This window comes from Alnus glutinosa, chromosome 1, assembly GCF_958979055.1.
Source record: "Alnus glutinosa chromosome 1, dhAlnGlut1.1, whole genome shotgun sequence".
NCBI lineage: Eukaryota > Viridiplantae > Streptophyta > Magnoliopsida > Fagales > Betulaceae > Alnus > Alnus glutinosa.
In genome coordinates, this window is record NC_084886.1 from 36,510,703 (window position 1) to 36,535,381 (window position 24,679).

General features: G+C 36.8%; 1 protein-coding gene across 2 annotated transcripts; it reads right to left on the bottom strand.

Moving 5' to 3' along the window:
- Positions 1-3,026: 3,026 nt before the first annotated feature.
- LOC133879657 (protein REDUCED WALL ACETYLATION 2-like) lies at positions 3,027-8,555 on the bottom strand. 2 transcript variants are annotated; one of them, XM_062318311.1, is made up of 16 exons: positions 8,166-8,555; positions 7,858-7,949; positions 7,405-7,545; positions 7,244-7,300; positions 7,073-7,145; positions 6,441-6,599; positions 5,947-6,096; positions 5,579-5,834; positions 5,378-5,499; positions 5,198-5,284; positions 5,031-5,119; positions 4,876-4,938; positions 4,652-4,708; positions 3,654-3,750; positions 3,419-3,577; positions 3,027-3,337 (listed from the first exon to the last, which is right to left on the bottom strand). In XM_062318311.1, the coding sequence occupies exons 1-16, from the start codon at positions 8,196-8,198 to the stop codon at positions 3,332-3,334; spliced, it is 1,641 nt and encodes a 546-aa protein (XP_062174295.1). In that variant the 5' UTR covers positions 8,199-8,555; the 3' UTR covers positions 3,027-3,331. The 2 variants fall into 2 exon arrangements, with proteins under 2 accessions (XP_062174295.1, XP_062174304.1); XM_062318320.1 differs by having other exon boundaries at positions 7,405-7,542; positions 8,166-8,554.
- Positions 8,556-24,679: the final 16,124 nt, after the last annotated feature.

The following is a 24,679-nucleotide window of genomic DNA, read 5'->3' on the forward strand; positions in this document are numbered from 1 at the left end:
TGTAGTTAATTGGGTGTTTTGTTATTTTTCTTTTATTGCTTTAGTTTATCTGTTGTTTTATGTAGTATTTAGATTTAGTCTCCCTACTCTTGTGTTGTATTATTATTGGGTGGAGACTTTATTTTTGGCTCAATTTCAGTTTATTTTTCTTTTATTTGCTTTATTTGTAGTGCATTTTATGTAGTTCAATAGGCCGCTTCCAGTCTAGTAATTGGAAGCATTCCCGACTGATCTTGAAGAAAAAATAATTAAAAAAATAAAAAGTTGTGATCGGCTTTAGGTCGTACGTAGGTTTGACATTCCTAGTAGCCTCATCAAATTTTACTCACCAACGTAGTTAAAAATCACTTTTCTCTATTCTGGTGAGCCACTTTTTAAAAATTCTCTCAACAGCCTCACCATTTTAACTATTTATTATCACTATTCCATTTAAATAATATTTTTTTCATATTTCTTTATTCTTTCTCTATTTAATCTTTTTAATCTTTTTACAAAAATCCTTCATATTCATGAAATAAGGACATTATCGTGTGAGAGAGATGGGAGATGGGAGAAGAAAATAAGAGAAAAAAAGAAAAAAGTGTGCTGATCATATGAGAGAGAAAGGTAAAACAAAATTTAGTAAGTGAGTTGGTGATTGAATATTACTCATCAGAATTGGTGTGTAATTTCACTCATCAAAACTTTTTGGTTAAAATGGTGAGGCTGCTGTGAGTGGTTTTTTAGTGTTTTCATCAAATTGGCTCATCAAAATAACTAAAAACCTATTTTGATGAGGCTACTAAGAATGCTCTCTTTGTGAATCTTCTTTTTTTCGGTTGGCAAGAAGCATTATGAATTTCATCTTAACACTTGTGCTAGCTGCGGTAGCATTTGAAGGTTTGAAATTAATAATTAAGGAAACTTTAATTTATTCTTTTCTAACTTTATCATTTTTCTAACCTCAATTTTAAAGTTCAAAAACTTTCGATTAAGTGTATTGAACTTTAAAATATTTATAATCTCACCCATCCTTTAGAATTTCTGTTAAATTCTAACGAATGAGTGAGAATTTGTCAAAATACGTTTGTTTTTTTTTTTTTTTTTTTTTTAAATTGTAATTTCAAGGTAATTTTATAAAGTTTACATAGATACAAGGGTTATTTTATCATTTAACCGTTTGATTTAACCCCGAAACCTGATGGGACGGGTGAGATTGTAAAAAATTGAATGCTTCATAAACAAAATTGAGAGTTTTTAAGCCTTAGAGATTAATTACAAAAGCGATAAAAGTTTAAGTGATCGAAAACTTTTTGTAATGGTAATTAAGTTAGGTGCAGTGTAATCAGAGTAGACTTTTTATACACAATTCTTAAATTGATATAGCCATCAAGTTGTGAAACCAACATTTTTCCATATTTGGGTAGCTGGCTAATTCACAATTTTAGGTTTCAAATCCTTGATGAAAAAAAATAAAAAATAAAATAAAAATAAAAAATCTGAGTCTTCTATTTTTTTTCTTTCTTTCTTTCTTTCTTCTACCTAAATACCTTTTTTTAAAAAATAAAAAATAAAAAAATAAAACATTCATTCCATAAGAGTAGGGTTACAAAAATAATCTAGAGGGGTAGTAGCCCAACAACAAATCCAAACTGATAAAAATAGTGCCAATACTCGTAACACCAGTCGAGAAATGGGTGTGCTTTTAACTCTAAAGGAATCAAAAATTTCTCGGTCCTCTTTACCTTGGACAAATCTAAAGATTAGACTGCATAAAGCGAATAAAGCACCAAATCAATGAAGAACATGGACATGACCCTTGAAACTTGAAAGAGCCTTCCTAAATACTTGACTTGCAATACATATATGCATACCAACTACAGCATTTCTGAAACCTAAAATATTTCAGGTGAAAGAGTAATGCACTTTTCAATCCACAAATGTTGTAGAGCTACAAAGCATGCGTGATGTCTATTATTTATTGGAAATTATATAGTCGGTTAGGGGCAAAGCCAGAAATTTTTTGGTGAGGCCCGAACCTAATAAAAGCAGACAAGTCTTAAACTTAACTTCATACTAAGTCATAAGTCATAACTGTATACAAAAGTTACATGTCTATAAAATCATCTTTAAAAATAACTTTTCTTCCGAATACAAAAGTGTTCTAGTTTGCTATAGATAGGTACCAAAAAAAAAAAAAAAACACTTTAATTTGTATCTCTTTCGAATTGTGCTTCAATGACAGCCTTTCATGAAATAAAATTCATTCATTATCATTTCTGTAATGAAATTCTTAAAAATTTCTTTCTCAATATAAAATAGCAAATGATCTACTAGAAACTCCTCTTCCGTTTTAATACATAATCTAGTTTTTATTACAATTTTATTTTATTTTATTTTTTGCGAAAACATCTCAAAAGAAATAAATAATAATTAAAAAAAAAAAAAAAAAAAAAAACATTATAGAGAAAATTATTAAATTCAAACAACAATTGATTTCTATGTTTTGGTGACGATTGGATGGATCGAATTAAACCAACCAAAAAAGTCATAAAATGCTACTTGTAACAGATTTAATTAACCTAAAATCATTTTATATATTAAAATTTTGGTTCTTTTTCAACTTACGTTTTATTAACCATTGCTAGTGAACTTTTTGCACAGCTATTGAACAATATTTGAACTTATATGCACCCAAGTATCAAACTACTGAAAAGTTTTGGCCTATTTAACAATTTTAGCCATCCTAAAACCCATTTAAAATGTTAAATTTTGGTTATTTGAGAGGCAATATTATTATTTTTATTTTTGAGTGCATTAATTAACATTTTTTTTTATTTAGTGGTGATGCTTATTATGTCATGGAAGTATATTTGAACTTAAAAGAGTTCCTTTAGGTTCCAACTTAAACTATTCCTCTTCTAATTCTTACACTGACTACATTATAATTTAATTTCAAAAATATTTTTTCAAAAACGTCTAAGAAAAGAATAGCAAATAATAATAATAATAATAATAATAAGGTTAATTTCAGAAACAACTGGACAGAGATCTGTAACACATTTGATTTGACAAACTGGTATACCCACATTTATAATCCTACTTCAACAATAGCAAAGTAGTACACGACAAAGTCAATATTACAAAATAAACCCTTTTGTTGGGTTTTATATCCATTACCCAACTTTTCCTGTACAACGTGAAATATGTTTTTTTACCTCAATAACCACGTGACAAGCAGCAGCAGCAGCAGAAGAATTAATTTCTCAGTTCTATGGAGCCGAAAACTCCGGCAGTCGATTCAAAGAAGCCGGTGGCCTTGTTGTATTACTATATTTACACACTTGAATTCTCAAGCCTGTGGATTATAAGAGTATCAGCAGCCATGACAGTTGAAAAGGATGTCAAACTATTTGATCAAAAGAAGAGCGACTCTTACCAAGATTCGTGGGACTTTTAGGAATGCAAAAGACAAGGAGTATAAAATGCTTGAGACTGCTACTGCTGCGACCGTGTTGTAGATAAGGCGCTTGCTGTCTTTACCGGGCACAAATGCTATTTTCAATGTATTTGTGAGTTCAAAGAGTCTATATGAAATCTGCAAGAAAGCAAAAATTGGAGCTCAGTTTATACAAGATGTTTTCGAAATTTCCTAGTGAACATCTTTTACTTACTGCAACGTATATGGAAGTAGTGAGCATAAAATTCAACAATGGGTAGTCTGGGATCAGAGAAAGCAACAGTTTTGGCTGGCCATCTGGAACACCAGACCTGCAAGTTCATAGGGAATCATTATAAGATAGTATTCCATATATAGGTGAAAAGATGAATATCTGTGTGAATGCCTTGTTAACATAAGTATAACATGTAAACCTTCCCTACACAAAGAGAAAACTACAGTTTCATATCACGTGTCAGAACTCAAAATAAAGCTTCACCAAGATGATTGATGCTTTCTTTCGAAGTTCAGGAATTAAAGTGGGAAACATGAACTTCTAGTTTAGCTAGGATCCTCACAAAGACAAAGCAAAGGTAAGAAGCCAGTCCAAGCAATTACAGATGCCATTTGCCCAACTATATCAATTTTTATTTTCCCCCCCATGGGCCAAAATAAGAAAAGAAAAGAAAAAACAAGACTTGAGCCATATTTTTTTAACAAATTTTTCTTTTTGGAGGAGGGGGGCTGGAGCTCTGTCTCTGATCACCACAGAAAAACTGGAAGTCTCCTCCAGTGCCCCCTACCCCACGCCCCCTACCCCACTGGTACCAATGCTAACCTCTGCGCTACGATGCTCAAGCTATCCTTGCCTACCGCTGCAGATCTTGCCCCTATGCAGCCCCGCCATTGCTTCCGTGCAACCAGCTTCTACAGTAAAGCCACCATTCTTGGTGGCCCTTTTAATAACCAAAGGGCCAAAATTTAATTGGACCGACCTTTGGCCATTTCCAAATCCCCAACACTGTATGGGTTATGTTGCGGTAATTGTAGGAGACCCCTTTTTTTTGTTTCTTTTGAATTTCCATTTGTATTATGCTAAATCTCCCTATAATCTTTTGATTCTCAATGGAAATCTTATCTTCCAGGAAAAAAAAAAACAGCTGCAGCTATCCTCAAATATTGATGAAATCTAAAAATACTAGCAGGCATTCACACTTATGAGCTTCATTATACCTTAACCAGATATGGATCTGTGAGATGTAGGTTTCTAGAGTTATCTTTCCAAGCCATCTGGGAAACCAAACACAAAATATAAAAAATATTAGTCAAAGATAAATGAATTGATAATGAGAGGAAAAGCTTCCAAGATCTCTTTAAAATTTTACCAAAATGGAGGTTGCAGAAAATGATATATTGGAGTAAATCACAAGAAATGGATTAAAATAAATGCCACTTACGCAAAAAGCGTCAAACTGTAGCTACGAAAATGCTGAGTGACATTCCGCAAACATATGTAGACCCTGATGAACAAGAATGAAATTATACATCAGTAACTTGCGAAATGCCTTGAATACTACAAAATGGCAACATATTTGAATTAAGATATGCGTACGTTATCGGAATCCAAGAGGTATATGGATGGTATTTGTTGTAAGTAATCTTGTCTAGCTTGTATATATACTCGAACCACAGATATCCCACCTAGAAATCCAGAGGAACTGCTTGCATGAGGTGAACACTTAGAAAACAGGATCTTGTTAACTATAACTTTTATAATACCGTTGAAGCTATCAGTGCAACAGTCATTTTTATTGATATTCTGCGCTTTGCTTCTGTTTCTTCCAGCTTCTCCATCCACCTTTCAACCTATAATAAGTCATGCCAAAAATGTAACATAATTCCTTTTTAGGGGGTGGGGAGAGAAATAAGAAAGTTGTAGAAGATTGCATTAGAACTTACAGTTGGATGATAATAAGCATATATCATCCCAATTATCCATATATAGCGATCAAGGCCTGAACGGAAATGCCACTCATGCAAAAGGGGCAGGTGTGATTTTGAAGGATTTGGGTCAGTATAACCTGCAATAATTTAAGACTTTGGGTCAGTATGACCAGCAATGTTCTAGCAGGGAATATGAAGCTCTGACAAGTTACTAACCAAGAAGGAATGTAAGTGGGCTCCAAACCACTTCAAACACTCCAGGTACTTCCCATACTAGGATAACTACCAAGAAGCAAGCAATGATTTTTCCAGCAATGACTGAGCCAATCTCATTATACTTGTGCATAATGCCAAGCGCCCCATAAACCATGAGAGTGAAAAGGGTGTGCATGGGGCAGATGTAGTATAGCGTGTAACTGTTGTTAAGCACAATGCAGGCAAATAATACCAAGAAATTAAGCCTCCACATCATCTGCTCCAAAAAAAAAAAAAAAAACAAAGAAGATAAAGATATTAAAATTGAAAGCAAATTATTTTGTGAGAGAGCACAGAGAAGCAACCTTTGGCTTTTAGGGGCTGCAAACCTGTGCAAATCTTGCGAGGCTGAAATCTTTGCGGACATAATAATATGAAAAGTTCCCAAATCCAGTCATCCACACATATGCAGCAATGAAAACTCGGATAGCATTATAGATTTCTGTCGCAGCAAAGTAATGGTACATCAGGAAAAGTACCTGCAAGATAGAAGAGAAAAGTAAGACCACCAATAATGGTTTGGCAATAATAACATAAATCACATGAAGCCTAACCAGCTTATATAAAGAATTTTATGCACTCTAGTGCATATAGATTTTTTACGTTATGGAACACCAAGACAGATTGTGATGGTGGAAGTGTGCTTCACTGCATTTTGCACCAGTTGCTAAATGTTTTTATGTAGGATAAGCATGCCCAAGTCCACAATCCAATGATATTCCTTCAAGTAGTTCATGGTCAAAGCTTTTACCCCTTATAAATTAACATATTTCGAGAGAGAACCTTTAAAAATATAGGTACATCATTTGAAGAGCTAACTAACCTGCATCCAACCTTTCCACTCTTCAGTTTGATGCCTATTTAAATAAAGTATGGCTTTCCCTGAGAATGGTGACTTATCATTATGTATCTTGAAAGAAGTTATTGCTGAAACTATGATGAGAAGGGAATAGAGAAATATGAAGAGATCCCGATTGTATCTCTGCACGAATAGATTATAGTCAAGAAGAAAAACTCCATTAGCAGCCAAAAAAAGTTATAACCAAAGATAAACACTAAATTTAGATGCAGTGCATATATCAAACACCCAATCCACAATTGAATAAAATTTACAAAAGTAAAAGATGTAATTTTTCTCTTTTGGTTGCAAATCTACTATGTTAGAGTTTATTATATTTATAGCAACACCAAGAAAACCTAAATGGTTTATTACCAATAATTGCACAGATGCTTGACTTTAAAATGTAATGCAGACCAAAAAAAAAAATCTTTATTATATGATTGTAGCATAAGTGATCATACTGGCTCCCAGATCATGTAGACACACATTGAAATGTGATCGCAATGGCACTTACTATGATTAAATGTTTCTTAAACCACATGCTTCCCTCAATGCTAATGAAACCCCTACACAATGAATGAGATATATAAAAGTAATAAAGCTTTAAACAGCACCTTTGTTGCTGAGCCAAAGAAACCCGTACGGTCACATAAGTAAAAATATGTCATAAGAAGACCAAATTCAGATCTGTAAGAGGGAATGAGAGAAACCAAAAAAGAAAGTCAAGATTCAATCCACTTGGACAAATGATTTATGAATTTCACTCAAGGAAGTAATTCACTTACATAGCTCTGAGTGTCAATCGATTTTCAATCAAGAAAGACTCATCCATCAAGAGGAACCTAAAAAGATATCATAGAACGAGGCATGTAAGCTAATATGCTTAAGCAAGCATAAATTGATAATAATTTGACAACTTAAAGAGGCCAAGACTATTATTAGAAACCTGAAAATAGGAGATGTAGCAGACGAACTTCGAGATTTGGGAGAGGCTGACTGCAGACCTCCCCCCTCTAATAAAACAGCTCTGTCATCTTCCTTAACCGTGTCGTTCCCCACTTCGGCCAAGTTCACATCTGAGTGCCTACTAGCAGAAAGAGCAACTTGATTATCACTAACACCCTTAACTCATTTTATTTTATTTTCTCTCTTTAACGAAAGAAAATATCATCGACTACAAAGAATAATCATCTAATGTCTTTATCTTCTCTCTAACCATTTAATTTTCATTCTAAATGGAACTTACATAAACTCCGACATGATTTACTATTGAGAATACTACCAATCCAGATACACACATACATACATAACGTCGAATGCACCACGGAAACAGAATTAAAATTTGCAGAATATATGATTTCAGGACCAATATACCAAACAATAAAATTCTCCAACTCACACTTTGGGAGGGACTGGATTTTTAGTGTACTCCAAAAACTCGGAATAAATCCAAGCTGCAATTACAGGTACGATTCCAAGCAGAAACGACACCTGAAATCAACAAACGGCCAGCATTAGCATAAAAGGCAACTACTCCTACTACAAATAGCTTCAAAACCATTGCTAATTAGGAACAAATTTCACAAAAATTCAGCGCAATGATCAACGACAACATGAAGCATTGTTCAGTAGCCACCGCTGGAGCACAAAACACCAAGAGCAAGATCTGAAAACACACTCTCACAGAAAGCTCAAACGGCGTCGTACCTGTTCAGGAGTGATCGGACCAACGATCACCATTTTCGCAAGGAAAACCAAACGAAGCCTCAGTTGAAGCAAAATTCAGAGCGATTGGACCAGAAAATCGACCAGCATTTCACTGAAAGCGCGTATTCTGGAGCTCCGGAATCAGATCTGCTCGGAATCTGAATACAGCGACGAGAGAGAGAGAGAGAGAGAGAGGGAGAGAGGAAAAATTGGATGCGTAGATACGGTTGAGAATCAAGCGGTGGAGGTGAGGTGGTATTCGTATATAATGGGCTAGAAAAGGAAAGTGTCGGAGAAGGTGAAAAACGAGTTGGGAAACAGAGAGAGAGAGACGGTGAGTTAATTCAGAGTTGGAACTAATCATGGGAACGTTTGAAACCCGTTTAGTTGTGAAAGCGGTGTGAAAACCTCCTGAATTATTTCTATCATTTTCATGACCTTTTTATGTTAATATAGAAAAATAAATAAATATTAAAAATAAAAAATCTTTTGATAGATGATAAATATTATTTAATTCAAATTATTGTTTAAATTTTAAGAACCTTTTCATGAACTTATTGTAAAAACTCTGCACGATTCTTGCTTAATTTTGACGAACATAGGATTAGAGTGTGATTTTTTTTTTTTTATTATTATTATTTTTTTTTTTTGGCAATGGTTGAATTTTGGTGAGATAGGGATCCAACTATCCAAGGGACATTGACGTGCTACCTTGTTTGCTTTGGTCTCGTAGAAAATGCAGGAGAATAATAAAAGGTAAACGATATTTGTACACTTTTTTTTATATATATATTTTGTATATATTTACATTTGGTGTGAGATTCATCTTATATGCATGGTCTCACACTAAATGTAAGTATGTGTATAACAGTACAAATAACACATCTCATAATAAAATATGAGTAAAAGCGAAAAGACACATGAAATTTTAAGATAATTACGCGTTAGACACTTATGTCCATCATTATATTTATAAAAAAATAAATAAATAAATACAAATATGGTACAATCAACTCTAAATGATAAATATTCTAGTACCAACCTAATATCAAGAATATACATTTGTCTAAATCACCATTTTCAGGAGCCAAACTACTAGAATATACATTTCATGATTCTATTCGGGTTTTTTTAGTTTCCGGGTATTTGAATCCAACTTGGATTCAACCCGAAAAAAGAACCAGAAAAGCAAGTGTTTTTTTTAAAAAAAAAAACTCCTACTTTATGCGTCGATTTCACTGACGTCAACAAAGTACACCCACTAAATACAAATAATAATTAAATAATACTTATTTAAATTAAATGATAGTTTTAAATATTTTTTATAATAAATAATTATTATTTCAATCATTATTCCACACTACTTTTCATAACACCAATCATTATATACCACTTTTCATACCTCCAATCATTTCCTACTATTAAAAAACACTACTTTTCAATCTCAAAAATTTAACACCTAAACACAATTTCAAAAAAAAAAATTAAATTCTATTCATCCCCCAAACACATTTTTTTACCTTAAAATTCACAAACCAAATAAAAATTCAATTCTGATTTCAAAAATCCAACACCCAAACGGATCAGGGCTTCAATTCCCCAAATTTCAAAAAAAATGTTTCTCAAATTTGTTTTAAAAATCAAATTTTTATCCCCTAATTCTTTTATTCGTTTATTTAAAATTATCTAATGAATTTTTTTTAAAAAAAAAAAATGGCGGAATTGTCGACATATTATTTTTTTTTGGATGAACAATTGTCGACATATTATTTTGGTTTGGTAGGCATGATTTAGCAATATTCAATGGAGTAAATAATGTCGGTAGTAAATTCAAAAAATAATAATAATAATGATGTCGGTAGTGAATTGAATGTGGGCAAATTTGGAAGAGAGTGTGATATGATTGGGATTTTAGCATTTGAATGACGACCACAAATCACAAACAACCCCCCGCCAACCTCCATCCCACTGCGCATTAATTCATGTATTCTCATCCTATCCATAGACTCGTCTTTTAAATTTCTACTACTTTCTTACTAGTGTCGGCTCTACCCTTGGGCGGATTATGCGGTTGTCTAGAGCCTCTAATTAATAAAAATTTATTATATAAAAAAAATATCTAAAGCGTTAATTATTATCAATATTTTTTAATTAAGACCTCAAATTATGATATAATAGTAATTAAAAAATGAATGAATATCATTTGATTATCTTAAAAATTTAAATATCTACTCCAAGGTTGCTGGATTTGAACTCAACTGTCTCTTGCCTCATTGACACGGATACAAAGGGGTGGAATATGGGGTTGCTTTCAGCCCTCTTTTCTCAAGCTATTTCAAATATTCCTCCCAAGTCTTTCTCTTCCTATGGATCGGCTAGCATGGAGTGGAACATCCAATGAACTATTCTCGGTTCGTAGTGCGTATCATTTTGGAAAGGAGGTCCAAAAACGGTCCTTAGGTGAATGTTCAATTTCAGACACGGGCTACAAGATTTGGAAGGTGATTTGGAGCATCAATTAATGTTCCCAATCCAGTGAAGGTTTTTATGTGGAAGGCTGGAAACAACATTTTGCCCACTATGGCAAATTTATTCAAAAGGAGGGTGGTGGAAGATCCTCTATGTCCATGCTGCAAATAGGAGGAAGAATCGATCATCCATGCATTATGGACCTGCTCAGCAGCAATGGACGTTTGGGGAAGTGGCCCTAAGGTGTTCTAAAAATCCTTTTGTATGGGGGACTACTTTCCTAACGATGATGGCAGGTTTTAAAAGCAGGTTTAATATTGATGAAATGGCACTCTTGGCAGTTTTGGCGTGCTGTATTTGGCTATGGAGAAACATTTGGTTTTTGAGGGTGTGTTCACTCCCCCACAGACTGTGTTTTCCTCCGCAGTTGAGTTCCTTCATGAATATAAATTGTTCCATCAACCCAACCAGCATACTATGGAGGTGATAGTTCCTATTCCCATGAAGACATGGCAGCATCCACCTTTCGATGTAATAAAAGTGAATTGGGATGTGGCGGTTAACAAAAAGGAAGGTTATGTTGGATTTGGTATTATAGCACGGGACTGTGAAATATGTTTTTGGGAGCAAAATGCATGTATTGCCCATTAGCAGGTGACCCAACAGTGGCCGAAGCAATAGCTGCCAACCACGCTGTGCTTTTTAGTAAAGAGATGGGTTTCTTTGATGTCATATTTGAAGGGGATGCGCTACAAGTAACTCGCAAGATACAGTCGGCACCCCCTCATGCCAGCCATTTCAGTCATTCTGTAGAAATCATTCAGCAGAAATTTGTTGGTTTTAGATCCTCTTGTGTTGTATATACTCATAGGGAAACAAATGGTGTAACTCATGCTCTTGCTAAACAGGCAATTTCCCTTGGGCAAAATCATGTTTAGTCAGATGATATGCCTAGTCAAATTTCTTCTCTTGTACATAGGGAGCAAGTTGCTCCCTAGACCCTTTTTTTGGGTTGGTTTCTATCAATAAAGATGGTATCCTGATTTGTTAAAAAAAAAAGTCTTAAAAAATTGATAGCATTAAATAAAGAAACCAAATAATATATTAATATTAAATTAAGGAAATCAAATAGTATATTAATTTCTCTTTCTCTCTCTCTCTCTCTCTCTCTCTCTCTCTCTCTCTCTCTCTTACATGGATTGCTTTCAGTACACACGCAATGTTCAAAAATACAGCATTTATGATTGGAGTCCAATGTTCAAAATAAAATAGAGAAAAAATAAATAAATGTTAAGAATATGAAAAGTCTTTAAATATTTTATTCAATTACAAACTCTTCTCTTTATAAGTTTTCTTTTCTTTTTTTCTCTCAATTTCCCTATTCAAGTCTTATTCAATTTTTTTTTTTTTTTTTGAAAGTAGATCCGCCTTCATTATAAAATCAACAATTTAAGCATAATGTTCTACATGAAAAAAATTGTATAGAGAATTCCTCGAGAAAAAACATGTTCCTCACTAAAAAAGAGAGCTACATTCGGTTTGAGTTTCAAACTCCAAGGCGCCAGTGAACCCATGTGAATTGTCTGACCTATCGCTCAGATTTCCTACAAATGTCTTCAAGAAAGGAAAGACAACAATCAGAGCTATTAATGAAAAAAATTAATAAATATTAAACGCAAAAAAAAAAATGAAAAATCGTATTGATTTTAGATTTAATGAAACAAATTAATAAATATTAAACGCAAAAATAAAAAAGAAAAATTTATGTATTTATCTTATATTTAAAAAAAGCAAATTAATTTATATTAAATATAAAATTAAATATTAATTTTATTAGTCATTTTTGTAATAATTAACCAATAATTACTCTAATTATTAGTTCATACTACTTTTCATAACTCCAATTATTCTAAACAACTTTTCATACCTCCAATCATTAAATGCCCTGGTTTTCCGTGAAAAAATAATCTCATACAACTCTCACTCAAACACAATTTCAAATATAATTTAAATTCTACTCATGACCCAAATACATTTTATTTGCCTCGAAAACTCTGAACCAAATACAATTCAATTCTGATTTAAAAAATCATACACCCAAACGCACCTATAATCTTTCAGAGCTGACAAAGTAGCTAGGACTTCACCCTCATAATCTCGAATGATCACTCTAATACCCATCTTCCGGTTGTTTTTGTCCACAGCCGCATCCAAATTGACCTTTACAAAGCCTTCAATGGGCCTTGCCACCTCAAATTCGTGATAGGGATAGCTTATGGGTAAATCATTTGGTGAGCGTTAGTACTACGATAGGCCTCAAGTGATTCTACCGCATTACTAACTAGAAGGGAAGGATGGCTAAAAGTTCCCCCATGGACCACCCCATTCCGGCGAAACCACAAGGTTCGCACTACCACTGCTATAAGCTCCATGTCATTAGGCTCCATATCTCATTGGAGGGTCTCGATAATGGCCACAAAATCCTCATGCTCTATTCTTCTTTTCTGGATCTTCATTCCACACAAACTCCAGACATCCTGAGCAATCCCACACGCCCATAATATATGCCCTGTAGTCTCAGCCACAAGCCCACAAAGAGGGTCTTCTGCAATTTTCCTTCTAAAGAGATTGGCTTTAGTTGGAAGTGCATTTATACATGCCCGCCACATAAACACCTATACAAAATGGGGCACTTGCATTTTCAAGAGACTCTTCCATATTCTAATATGTCGATCATTTCCTACTCGCCATTTTAATCCCTCCGAAAGAAGATCGTGGGCCGACCAAATACTTCTCCATACATATGACGGGCGCCGACCTAGTAAAGCATCAAGAATAGAACCAGGTGGAAAGTACTTAGCTTTTAAAATTATGGCCTCCAACGACTCAGGATTCCTTAGAATTCCCCGACACTGTTTGGCGAGTAGCACTTTGGTGAAGCTCTCCAAATCACAAAAGCCCATACCTCCTTGTTGTTTTGACTTACCCATTCTATCCCATTTCACCTAGTGTACCTTCGTTTCTTTCTCATGATGCCCACCAATATTGTTGCATCATTGCATTGATCTCTCTAAGTAAAGTCTTTGGGAGTAAAAATATGCCCATCGTATAAGTTGGAATAGCTTGGGCCACAGACTTCAATAGAACTTCCTTACCAGATTGCGAGAGAAATCTACTCTTTCAATTGTTGATCCAAGCCCAGATACGATCTTTAAGGGCCATAAAAGTTTGCCTCCACGAAGCTTCCCACCATTGCCGGTAGACCTAGATATTTTTCAAAGCATTGAGTTTCCTTAAGCTCAGAAATAGAGAGAATTTGACTCGTGATCTCTACCTTCAAGTTTGGGCTAAAGAAAATGGAGGTTTTCTCTTTATTCAACCATTGCCCTGAAGCTTTCTCTTAACTATCTAACATATTCTGAAGATGAGCTCATTCCACCAAACTCACCTTATAGAAGACAAGATTGTCATCTGCGAAAATAAATGGTTGAGCCAGACACGCCCTCTAGCAATAGGAACTCCTGTAATGCTACCCAACCTTTCTGCCCACTATAGCATAGAACTAAGAGCCTTAGCATAGAAAATGAATAAATAAGGGGAAAGAAGGTCACCTTGACAGATACCACGAGTTGGAGTGATTCTGCCATGTGGTTCCCCATTGATCAATATAGAATATGAAACCGAACTGATACACTTCATGATTAACTGAAGCCATTGTCTCCCAAACCCCAGTCTCCTCATCACCTCTACAACAAAAGCCCACTCAACAAGATCATACGTTTTGCTCATATCCAGTTTCAAAGCCATAAAGTTGTGTTTCCCTTTCATGTTGTTCATAGTGTGTAGGGTCTTGTAAGCAGCTATAATGTTATCAGATATAAGCCTACCTGCCAAAAAGGCACTTTGATTAGGAGAGATAATAAGCGGTAGGACATTCTTTAGCCTATTTGCCAAGACTTTAGACACTATCTTGTAAATCACATTACATAAACTAATAGGTCTATAATCTGTAACTTTATTCGGAGTCTTACATTTAGGAATAAGCATAATATTTGTATCATTTTTTGCCTCCAATGAGTTACCCGAATTTAAGCAGAAAATGACAACTTCGCCTACCTCCGTCCTGATCAAAGGCCAATATTTCTGATAGAAGTAAGGGGCAAAACCATCCAAGCCTGGAGACTTAAGGGGTGATATCTGCGAGATAGCCATGCATACTTCCTCCATAGTAAACTCCATAGAAAGTTGATCGTTTATATCCCCGTAACCCTCTCCTCCAACCCTTCAAGACAAACATCCATACCTGACGATCTAGAAGAAGAAAAAAGAGACTGATAATACTCCATAAAAGCTCTGCTAATATCTGTTGGGTTTGTGCAATTGACCCCATTAGCATCTACCACCTCATTGATATGATTCGATTTCTTCCTTTAGTTGGCATACATATGGAAGAACTTTGTATTGCGGTCTCCCAATTGAAGCAAATGTACTTTCGCCTGTTGCTTCCACCTCAACTCTTCTCTCTCTAATATGTCATCAATAGCAGATTGGTGTCCCTTTATCTCACTCATTATTTCAGGCGCAATACTTTCTTGCAGCTTCTCAATCCACTTTGTCTGTTTTTTGACCCATACCGACGTCGCTCTGGCTCTTCTTCTTCTACTCCATTGCACTAACCCTTTCTTGCATAACTCAAGCTTGCTGAGGACGATTTCTAAATTATCCACTCCCTGTTTGTTATTTATCCAGGCTATAGCAACCATAGCTGAACAATCATCATTGACCATCCAACTAGCCTCAAACTTGAAGTTCTGAGTACTCCACCTATTGTCCTCCAATCTGCCCCCATAATTAAGAGATAACAGGCAATGATCAGAGCTTCTAGCTGCCAAAACAAAAGTGTCAGTTTCCCCAAAAAATTCACACCATTCGGGATTAGCAACCATGTGGTCAAGCCTTTTCTTTCATAAAATACTCACCCTCCCTATTATTGCACCAAGTAAATCTTGAGCCAACAAAGCCCAAGTCACTTAGTTGACATATCTCCAAAACTGTTAGGGAATTTTTGGGAATGGGTATGGAAATCAACAAATGAAGAAATTTTGAATATTACTAGAGCTCTTTGAGAGGCTCACTACTCTCCAAATGATTACAAGATGAAATTCTCAAGTCTACCTTCTACCAATACAGCCTTCCTTTTATAGAAATATTAGCTAGCATATTTTACGGGAATCACTCTAACAAACTACCAACCTTTCCCACGCTGCGCATGCTTAACAATATTAGATGCAAAATAAGGGCATAAAAGTAAATGAACATATCTAAGGATAAATCTAGAGTCTTCTAGAATAGATGCTGAAATCCTCGCTTCTAGGTTGATCCCTCACTAGCCATGTCACCAACAACTACATCCCTCTAGGTTAGCCATGAAAGAACCATAACAAGGTCTCTTCCATTAGAGCACCTTGCCCACAAGGTGCGGATATTGGGTCTGGAGCTTCCATAGGAGTTCCCATGAATCGTCTTCTGGGGAAGCACCTCTCCAACAAATGAGGACCTCGGTGGCAGCACGACCCCGGCGTTTAACCATGCAACGGTCGACAATCAATTCAGGTTCTGGCCATGAAAAATAGGGTGAATTCGCGCCTTGGTAGGGAGATCAAGCTTCTAAGCCACTTGGCCAATACAGCTGATGATTTGAAAAGGGCCAAAGAACCTTGGTGAGAGCTTCAAATTCCGACGCAACGCGAGGGATTTCTGGCGGTAGGGTTGCAATCGCAAGTAAACCCAATCTCCAATTTCAAAGTGGCATTCGGAATGATGCTTGTCAACTTGAACCTTTATACAGTTTTAAGCCAAAGTTAAGTGCTCCTTAAGTAAGAAAATGAGGGAAGTACGGTCCCGTAACAGAGAATCCACAGCTTGGTTAGCGGACGTGCCAAGAATGTATGATAACAATGTTGGTGGAGCATAGCAGTAGACGGATTCACATGGGTGTAAACCCGGTGGCCGAGTGGTGGAAAGTGTTGTACCACCATTCTGCCAGGGGAAGCCAAACACTCCATTGCTTTGGCTTAGAACTCGCGTAGCAGCGGAGATAAGTTTCCAAGCACTTGTTAAGGGCTTCGGTTTGGCCATCCGATTGAGGATGATATGTCGAATTGAAAGCTAGGGAAATGCCCTGCAAGTGGAAGAGCTCACGCCAAAAATTGCTTGTGAATGTCGGATCCCGATCCGAGACTATGGTAATGGGTATTCTGTTCAATTTAAAGATGTTGTTCAAAAACACTAAGGCCGCGGAAGCTACTGTATATGGATGTCCCAAAGGCAGGAAATGCCTATACTTTGAGAAGCGATCAACAACCACCAAAATCACTGAAAATCCACTAGACACGGGCAGACCTTCGATAAAATCCATGGCTATATTTGACCACACGCAGGAAGAAATAGGGAGTGGCTGTAGCAAACCCGCCGGAAGCATAGATTCATGCTTATGTTCTTGGCACACACTGCACTCACGCACAAATTTCTCAATATCCTAGCGCATACCCTTCCAATAAAAATTGGGTTTGGCACGCTAAATCGTTTTGTGATACCTTGAGTGGCCAAAAATGGGATTGGAGTGAATAAAAGCCAACAATTGATGCGGGAACGGGGAGTCTTTCACAACCCACAGTTGGCCCTGCTGGAGAAAGTACCCTTTGGGGATGGTGCCCCCACCTTGCAAGGATTACAACAACTCTGTAGTGAGTGAATCCATGAGGTGCTTTAAGTTCGAAACCCATGTCAGAGTAGGAAAGGAAATAAGGGCAATGGATAGTTCTCCCTGACTGGAGGTGTCTTCGGATTGCCTAGACAATGCATCCGCTATAGAATTTTCACTACCCTTTTTAAATTCTATTACGAAATCATAGCCGAGCAGCTTGGATAACCAACGTTGTTGGGCAACAATGCCAACCTGCTGATCCAAGAGGAATTTGAGGGCCTTTTGATCGGTCCGGACAATGAAAGGACCCAACAAATACAGTCTCTATTTTTGCACCACCGTGACTAGGGGTGTAAATCCGGACCGGGTATAACCTACGGGGAAATCGGATTCGGGCATTAACCGGCTCTGGGAAACAGGAAAACCCGGTTGGTACCCGGAACTAGAGCTTGGTATTGATTTTAAAAAATCCCGGTTATACCCGAGTACCCAGCTCCGGCTAGCTTAATTTATTAAAAAAAATAAAAATTACCCCTACCCTTTTACCCTAATATTACACTACTTAGGAAGGGAGGCTTTCCATCTTTTTAGTAGTTTAACATTGTTTCCCTAACACTTTTAGTCTTTTACCCTAAGTGTCGTCGCTCACTGCTTCACTCTAACACTCTTCACGTTCACTCGTTCAGCCCACATCCGCTCACTCTTGACTCTTCTCCTTCGCCACTCGCCGACTCGCCACCTACCAGGTAACCGACTCTTCTTCTACCATAGGACCATGCGCTTCATTTTTTTGGCTTTTGCTGCTGTGTGGGGTCTGAGTGATGGGAAAATTTGTTGGAAGAAACAAAGGCATGCCTAATCAAGATGAAAACATAGGATTTTCATTTGGCGTTGACGCCAATATTTTTGTTGCTCATGGGAATATAATTAATCCATCCTAAAAACAAACCAAAAATTAACAGTGAGACGTAACCTTTTAGAAGAAAAAATTTTAAGAGTTGGAGTTTCATCTTGGGATTAGCTTTGATGGTTTGTTTATTTGGAGACTCGAGTATCTCATCATAAAATCGACTGGGTTAAATTAGATAAAAATAATAATAATAATAATTAAGAAAAAGGAAAAGAAATTAATCACAAGGGAATTAAAAGGGTAGTGAAATTAGACATAATTTTAATACAAGAGTTTGGACCATTAATTCTGATCCATAGCCTGCAAGTAATGGAATCGCCGGAATTGTTTGGAATAGGTGAGAGCTACGGATGAGACAGAACAAAAATATTAATTGTTGTTGTTTGGTTCGAATTGAATTGCGTAGGTTATGAAGAGGATGGGTTTGTGAATGATTCCAATCAATTTTTCAGATTGGTCAGAATTGCTTTCCCTCTAGATGGCTTTTTTCTTAAAAAAGAGAGAACATAAGATGTTTTGACAGTTACTAACTTTTAGAAGTTCCAGTTTCTCGTCCAGTTCTGCATTTAATCCTTGATGATGATAAAATCCTGCTTAGATTTTTTATTTTTTTTATACATGTTCTTGCTGTTAATTTTTTTATAAATGTTCTTGCTGTCGTCTTGTTGATTTTTTAGTATATACATGTTCTTGCTGTTAATTGTATGATCAAGTTTATGTGGTGCTTTTGTGGGAAACGATATTGAAAAAATGCTAGTTCACTTTGAAATTTAGGTTTTTTTTTAAAAAAAAAACAATTAAATTTATGCATGTTCTTCGTATTATTGATGAATATGACTGCAAGAAACTTTAAATATAAAGTAGGTGCTGTCTAACTCTGTGTTGTGGCTTGTGATCTTTATCCTGTGTCGTGTAGGCTTTTAGGTTTGAGCAATGTTGTTTTATATTATTATGGCTCTTAATTGTATGGTCAATACTATTAAGTGTAATACTATTTTTATGCTCCAACTAGGCCTATTATGGAAAATGTCAATGAGTCACATGGCAAGCCTCCAACTAAAAATATTGAAACCTCCTCGCCTTCCTTTCAAACAAAATTGGATCCCTAAAAAAAAAAACCACAAGCTGTGAATCGGTCAAAAGTATGGTTACACTTTACTAAAGTGGAACCAATTGACAAGGAAAACCCTAAGGCAGCATGCAATTATTACAATAGGATGTTAGGGTGTCACTAGAGACATGGCACTTCAGCTTCGATGGCCCACCTTACCTCTAACTGTCCAACCTCTCCACTTAGAAATTTAGAAAAATCTAATGTACCCAAAGGTCAAACTCTCTTGCAATAGTCATTTAAGAAAATGTCAAAGAGCAGTAGTTGCAATACCAACCAACTGGGATTTGTGAAGTATGATCCGATTAAAATAAGGAAGTTGGTTGTTCAATATTTCATCAAAGAGGAATTACCTTTTAGGCATGTGGAGAGTTGTGGGTTTAGAGAATTGAATTAAGGTTCAATTTACCATGTCGCATTACTCTACAAAAAAATTGCATAAAACTTTATAAGGAAGAAAAACTTAAATTGAAGAATTCTTTGAAAGCGAGGTAAAAGAATTTGCATCACTACTGATACATGGACATCTCTTCAAAATTTGAACTACATGGTTGTTACCGCTAGCTACATAAATTCTAATTGAAGAATGCATAAGAAAATAATCAAGTTTAACTTGATTTCAAGTCATAAGGGTGAAAATATTGGAAGAATGTTAGAGAATACATTAATAGAATGGGAGATTGAATCAGTGTTCACTATTACAGCTGATAATGCGACAATCAATGATGTGGCGATTAATTATATGAGAAGGAAGTTGAAGGACAAGAAAGATTCTATTTTGGAAGGTAAATTCCTTCACATGCGGTGTGCCGCTCATATATTAAATCTTGTTGTAAATGAAGGTTTAAAAGGATTGGATGGTTGTGTTTCTAATATTAGGAACGCAGTGAAATTTGTAAGGTCTTCACCGCAGAAAATGGCAAGGTCTAAAGAATGCATAAAGTGTGAAAAATTCAATGTACGAAGACAGTGTCTCTAGATGTTCAAACAAGATGAAATTCTACGTACTTAATGTTGAGTGCGGCTGAGAAGTACCAAAAAGCTTTTACTCAACTTGGGGAAGAAGATGGTAATCCTTTTGTTGTTCCTAGCTATGATGAGTGGGAAAATGTTAGGGAATTTGTGAAGTTTTGGAAACCTTTTTATGAAGCCACATTAAAGTTTTCTAGTTCAACTCATGTTACCTCCAACTCATATTTCATTCAACTTTATATTATTATAAAGACATTGTCTGATGGGTGAAAAGTATTGGGGGACTATAGAAAAGGTTAACTTATTGTTATATCTTGCTCATGTTCTTGACCTGCGTACCAAGTTGAAGGCATTACAATATTACTTGGTAAAATGCAATGGCCCTAAGTGGGCGAAACAAATCGAAACAAATGTGAAAGACCTCTTGAATCGTTTGTGGGAGCAATACAATAAGTTATATGGGAGGCGCTTGTTTAACTTTGATGCGGGTGTGAAAAATTCAACTGTTACTTCTATAGATGTTAGTGTTGATGATGATGATGATACACTTACAGAGACGAAATATATGAAGGGTTTCATCCAACACCTTGAGGAAGAGAACAACTTAGAGTGTATGTCGGAGGTGGATCGTTATTTTTTGGGGTAATTACCTTTTTTTCCCCATGAACTACCAACTTTTGCGCAAAGCCCCCACAAATTACCAACTCGACCAAAATAGATGATTCAACTACCAAACGCAACCATGTTTCCCCTTTCCGTCAGTTAGAGGGTTAAAACAAACGGTTAACGGGTCATGTGACCGTCACGTGCCGTTTTTCATGGGAGCATGTTGGAAGATGGTGGTAGTTCATGGGGGTATGTTGGAAGATGGTAGTAGTTCATGGGGAAAATAGGAAGAAAATGAGGGTAAAACAGCATGTGACGATCACGTGACCCGTTGACCGTTTGTTTTAACCCCTTTGACTGACGGAAGGGGGGAAAAATGCTCTATTTTGGTCGAGTTGATAGTTTGTGGGGGCTTTGTGCAAAAGTTAGTAGTTCATGGGGAGAAAATGTAATTATCCCTTATTTTTTTGGATGGGTGTGAAGCATCAACAAATGAATTTGACATCTTACTTTGGTGGAGAGTTAATGCACCCAAATATCCTATCCTCACAGAGATAGCCCATGATATATTGACCATTCATATTTCTACAGTTGCATCTGAGTCTGCATTTAGCAACGTAGGATGTATATTGGATCCCTTTAGGAGTTCATTATCTCTATTGACAGTTGAGGCCTTGATTTACGCACAAGATTGGTTAAAGAGCAATGAAGACTTGGACTATGAGAATTTTATTGAAATATTTGATGAGCATGGTAAATGTTTATAAATTCATTTTAGTTTTCATTATGATTAATTCATTTTTGTTATTTATTCATTTAACTAATTCTCTTTCTTTCTTTCTTTCTTTTTCTTTTTTTCTTTTTTTCTTTTTTCTTCTGTTGTAGTTATAGATGATTGAGAGCAGAGCTTCAAAAAGCCAGAAACCAGACCATGCTGGGATATGTTTAATATATGTTTATGAACTTTTAGTTATGAACTTTTATAATATGTTTATGGACTTTTGGGTTTGAACTTTTTTAATATGTAATATGTTTATGGACTTTTTGGTTTTTAATATGTAATTATGTATGGATGTGGAGTTTTCGAGTTCAAATCTGTAGCCCAAATGAGAAAAATTTTCTCTTTGTTATAGTAATTTAAATTTCTTGATTGAATTAGGTCAAATACCTTAATGGGCTAAAACGTTTAAATAAAGCCCAAAAAAGTAATTTTTTTATTTTTTTTTAAATACCACCCGACCCGGATAACCGGTTTTACCCGGGTAAAAACCAGTTAACCGGGGTACCCGGGTCCGGGTCCGGGTCCGGGGCCGGGTGTTAAAAATGAAAAACCTGGGACCCCGGAGCCGGTTTTTGGTTTTTACCCAATACTCGGGAACCCGCTTCAAGTTTACACCCTTAGCCGTGACAAGAGGAAGCAGCTCCTTCTCGTTAGTGGAGAGAAGAAGAGCTCTGCCCTTCAATGCCTTGCTGAGAAAGGCAATGGGTTGAGCCTCCTGCATCAAGACAGCACCTAAGCCCGAACCACTCGTGTTGCACTCAATGACAAACGGCTTGGAAAAATCTTGGAGATGCAGAACCAGAGGAGTGGTGACGGCCTGTTTAAGGGCAAGGAAAGCAGCAGTAGCCTTCAGAGTCCAAAGAAACAACTGCTTCTTCAAAAGGGCTGTGAGAGAGGCTGCAATCAAGCCATAGTGCCGAATGAATTTTCAGTAATAGCCCGTGAGGCCCAAAAAACAATGCAAAGACTTCGGTGATTGAGGCTGCGGCCAATTGACCATGGCATCCAACTTGGATGGATCAAATTGGACTCCTTGGACAGAAATGAGATGGCCCAAATAATCAATTTTGCTTACTGCAAAGCGACACTTGGAAAGCTTTGCAAAAAATTGATGTTGCACCAGCACTTCGAACACCTGACACAAATGGAGCACATGATTAATCAAAGTTCGGCTATACACCAGATATCGTCGAAGAAGACCAGCACAAACGACGTAAGAAAGGTCGGAAAATGTGATTCATGAGGGCTTGGAAGGTGGATGGGGCATTGGAGAGGCCGAACGGTATCAGGAGGAACTCATAATGTCCCTCATGTGTGCATAAAGCCATTTTAGGTATATCATCCGGATTTGATGATACCATGAATGGAGATCCAATTTGGAAAAAATAGCAGCACCGTGAAGTTCATCTAACAGTTCATTGATGACGGGAATCAGGAATTTGTTCTTAACGGTCTCATGGTTAAGGGCTCTGTAATCAACATAGAGGCGCCAGCTTCCATCCGCCTTGCGCACCAACAGAACAGGAGCCGAAAAGGGGCTATGACTCGGTCGAATCACCCCTGAGTGGAGCATATCCCGAATGAGTTTCTTAATTTCAGCCTTTAGGATATAAGGATATCGGTAAGAACAGACATTGATTGGCTGAGAAGACTTGAGAATGATCTGATGATCATGGGCCCGTGTTGGTGGTAAGCCAGTGGGCTCAGCAAAAACTAACTAGAAAAAGCACAAAAGGGCCTGAATCTGGGGCGGACGTTGGCCAGAATGATAAACAGGGCCAAAGGAAATTAATTTCAACATGAAACCCTTATTTGAATAAGAATGGGATTTAAGGAAATTAGGACCATCCTCCAAAGAGAAGTCCAACGGCGATAATCCTGTCAATAGGGTAGAAACACCATGAAGATTAAACCGCATCGTCATGAGGGAAAAATCCCAAAGAATCGGCCCCAATGTACATAACCATTTAACTCCATGCACGACATCGAAGCCACCCAAGGAAATAAGGTAGAAATTAGAATTGAACGAATGACCTTGAATCCGAAGTGTGACCGCATCTACCTTCCCAAAGCTATGAATCGACTCCCCATTAAAAATTTTCACCTGTAAAGATGGGTAAGAAGTGACCCAGAGTGGAACTTTCATTAGCACGGTCGGATCCAGGAAATTGTGGTTACTTCCTGAATCAATGAGTATACTGATACGGATGGAGACGAGAAAACCCAAAAGCCGCATGGACTTAGAACCAGAAGAGCCCGAGATTTCATGTGTGGAAATTTCAGGTTCCTTGCATTCCACCATGTCAAATTCTGGTACAAGCTCCACAGAATTGGTGGAGTCAAAGAATATCTCTCAATAGCATCATCATGAGGAAGTTCCAGCCCCGAAAAAATGTAAACTTCGGTGATTTGCACTTGTGGTCGGGCTGCCACTTCTCATCGCAATAATAGCATAAACCTTTGTCATGCCGTTCCTTCATTTGACTAGCAGAAATACGCTGCACGGGAAAACCAACGGTGGGTTTAGCTGGAAGAGCAATCAGGGTAGAGGCGGGTAGCAGCGGCTGGCTTGGTGGAGTTGAAAAATGAATCCAAGTTTGTTGACACCCCATAGAAAAAGAAGAGTTGGAAGCACAATAAGGGAGCTTTAAACTTTGGATATACTCTTCCTATAATTTAGCAAGGCTGAAAGCAGCGACCAAAGTGGCCGGGTTGAGCATAAGGACCGGAAGGCGGATATCATCTTTTAAGCCACTGAGGAAACAACTAAGACGATTTTTCTCAGAAACGCCGCGCAATCGACTCGAGAGAGCCTCGAATTGAGAGGAACATTCCGCTACCGAATGTGATTGGCGTAAGCGCATGAGGGATACCATGGGGTCATTGTACGTTGGACCAAACCGAATGAGCAGTGCCTAGATAAAGGCGTCCCATGTTGGAAATTGGCCAGAGTCATCCA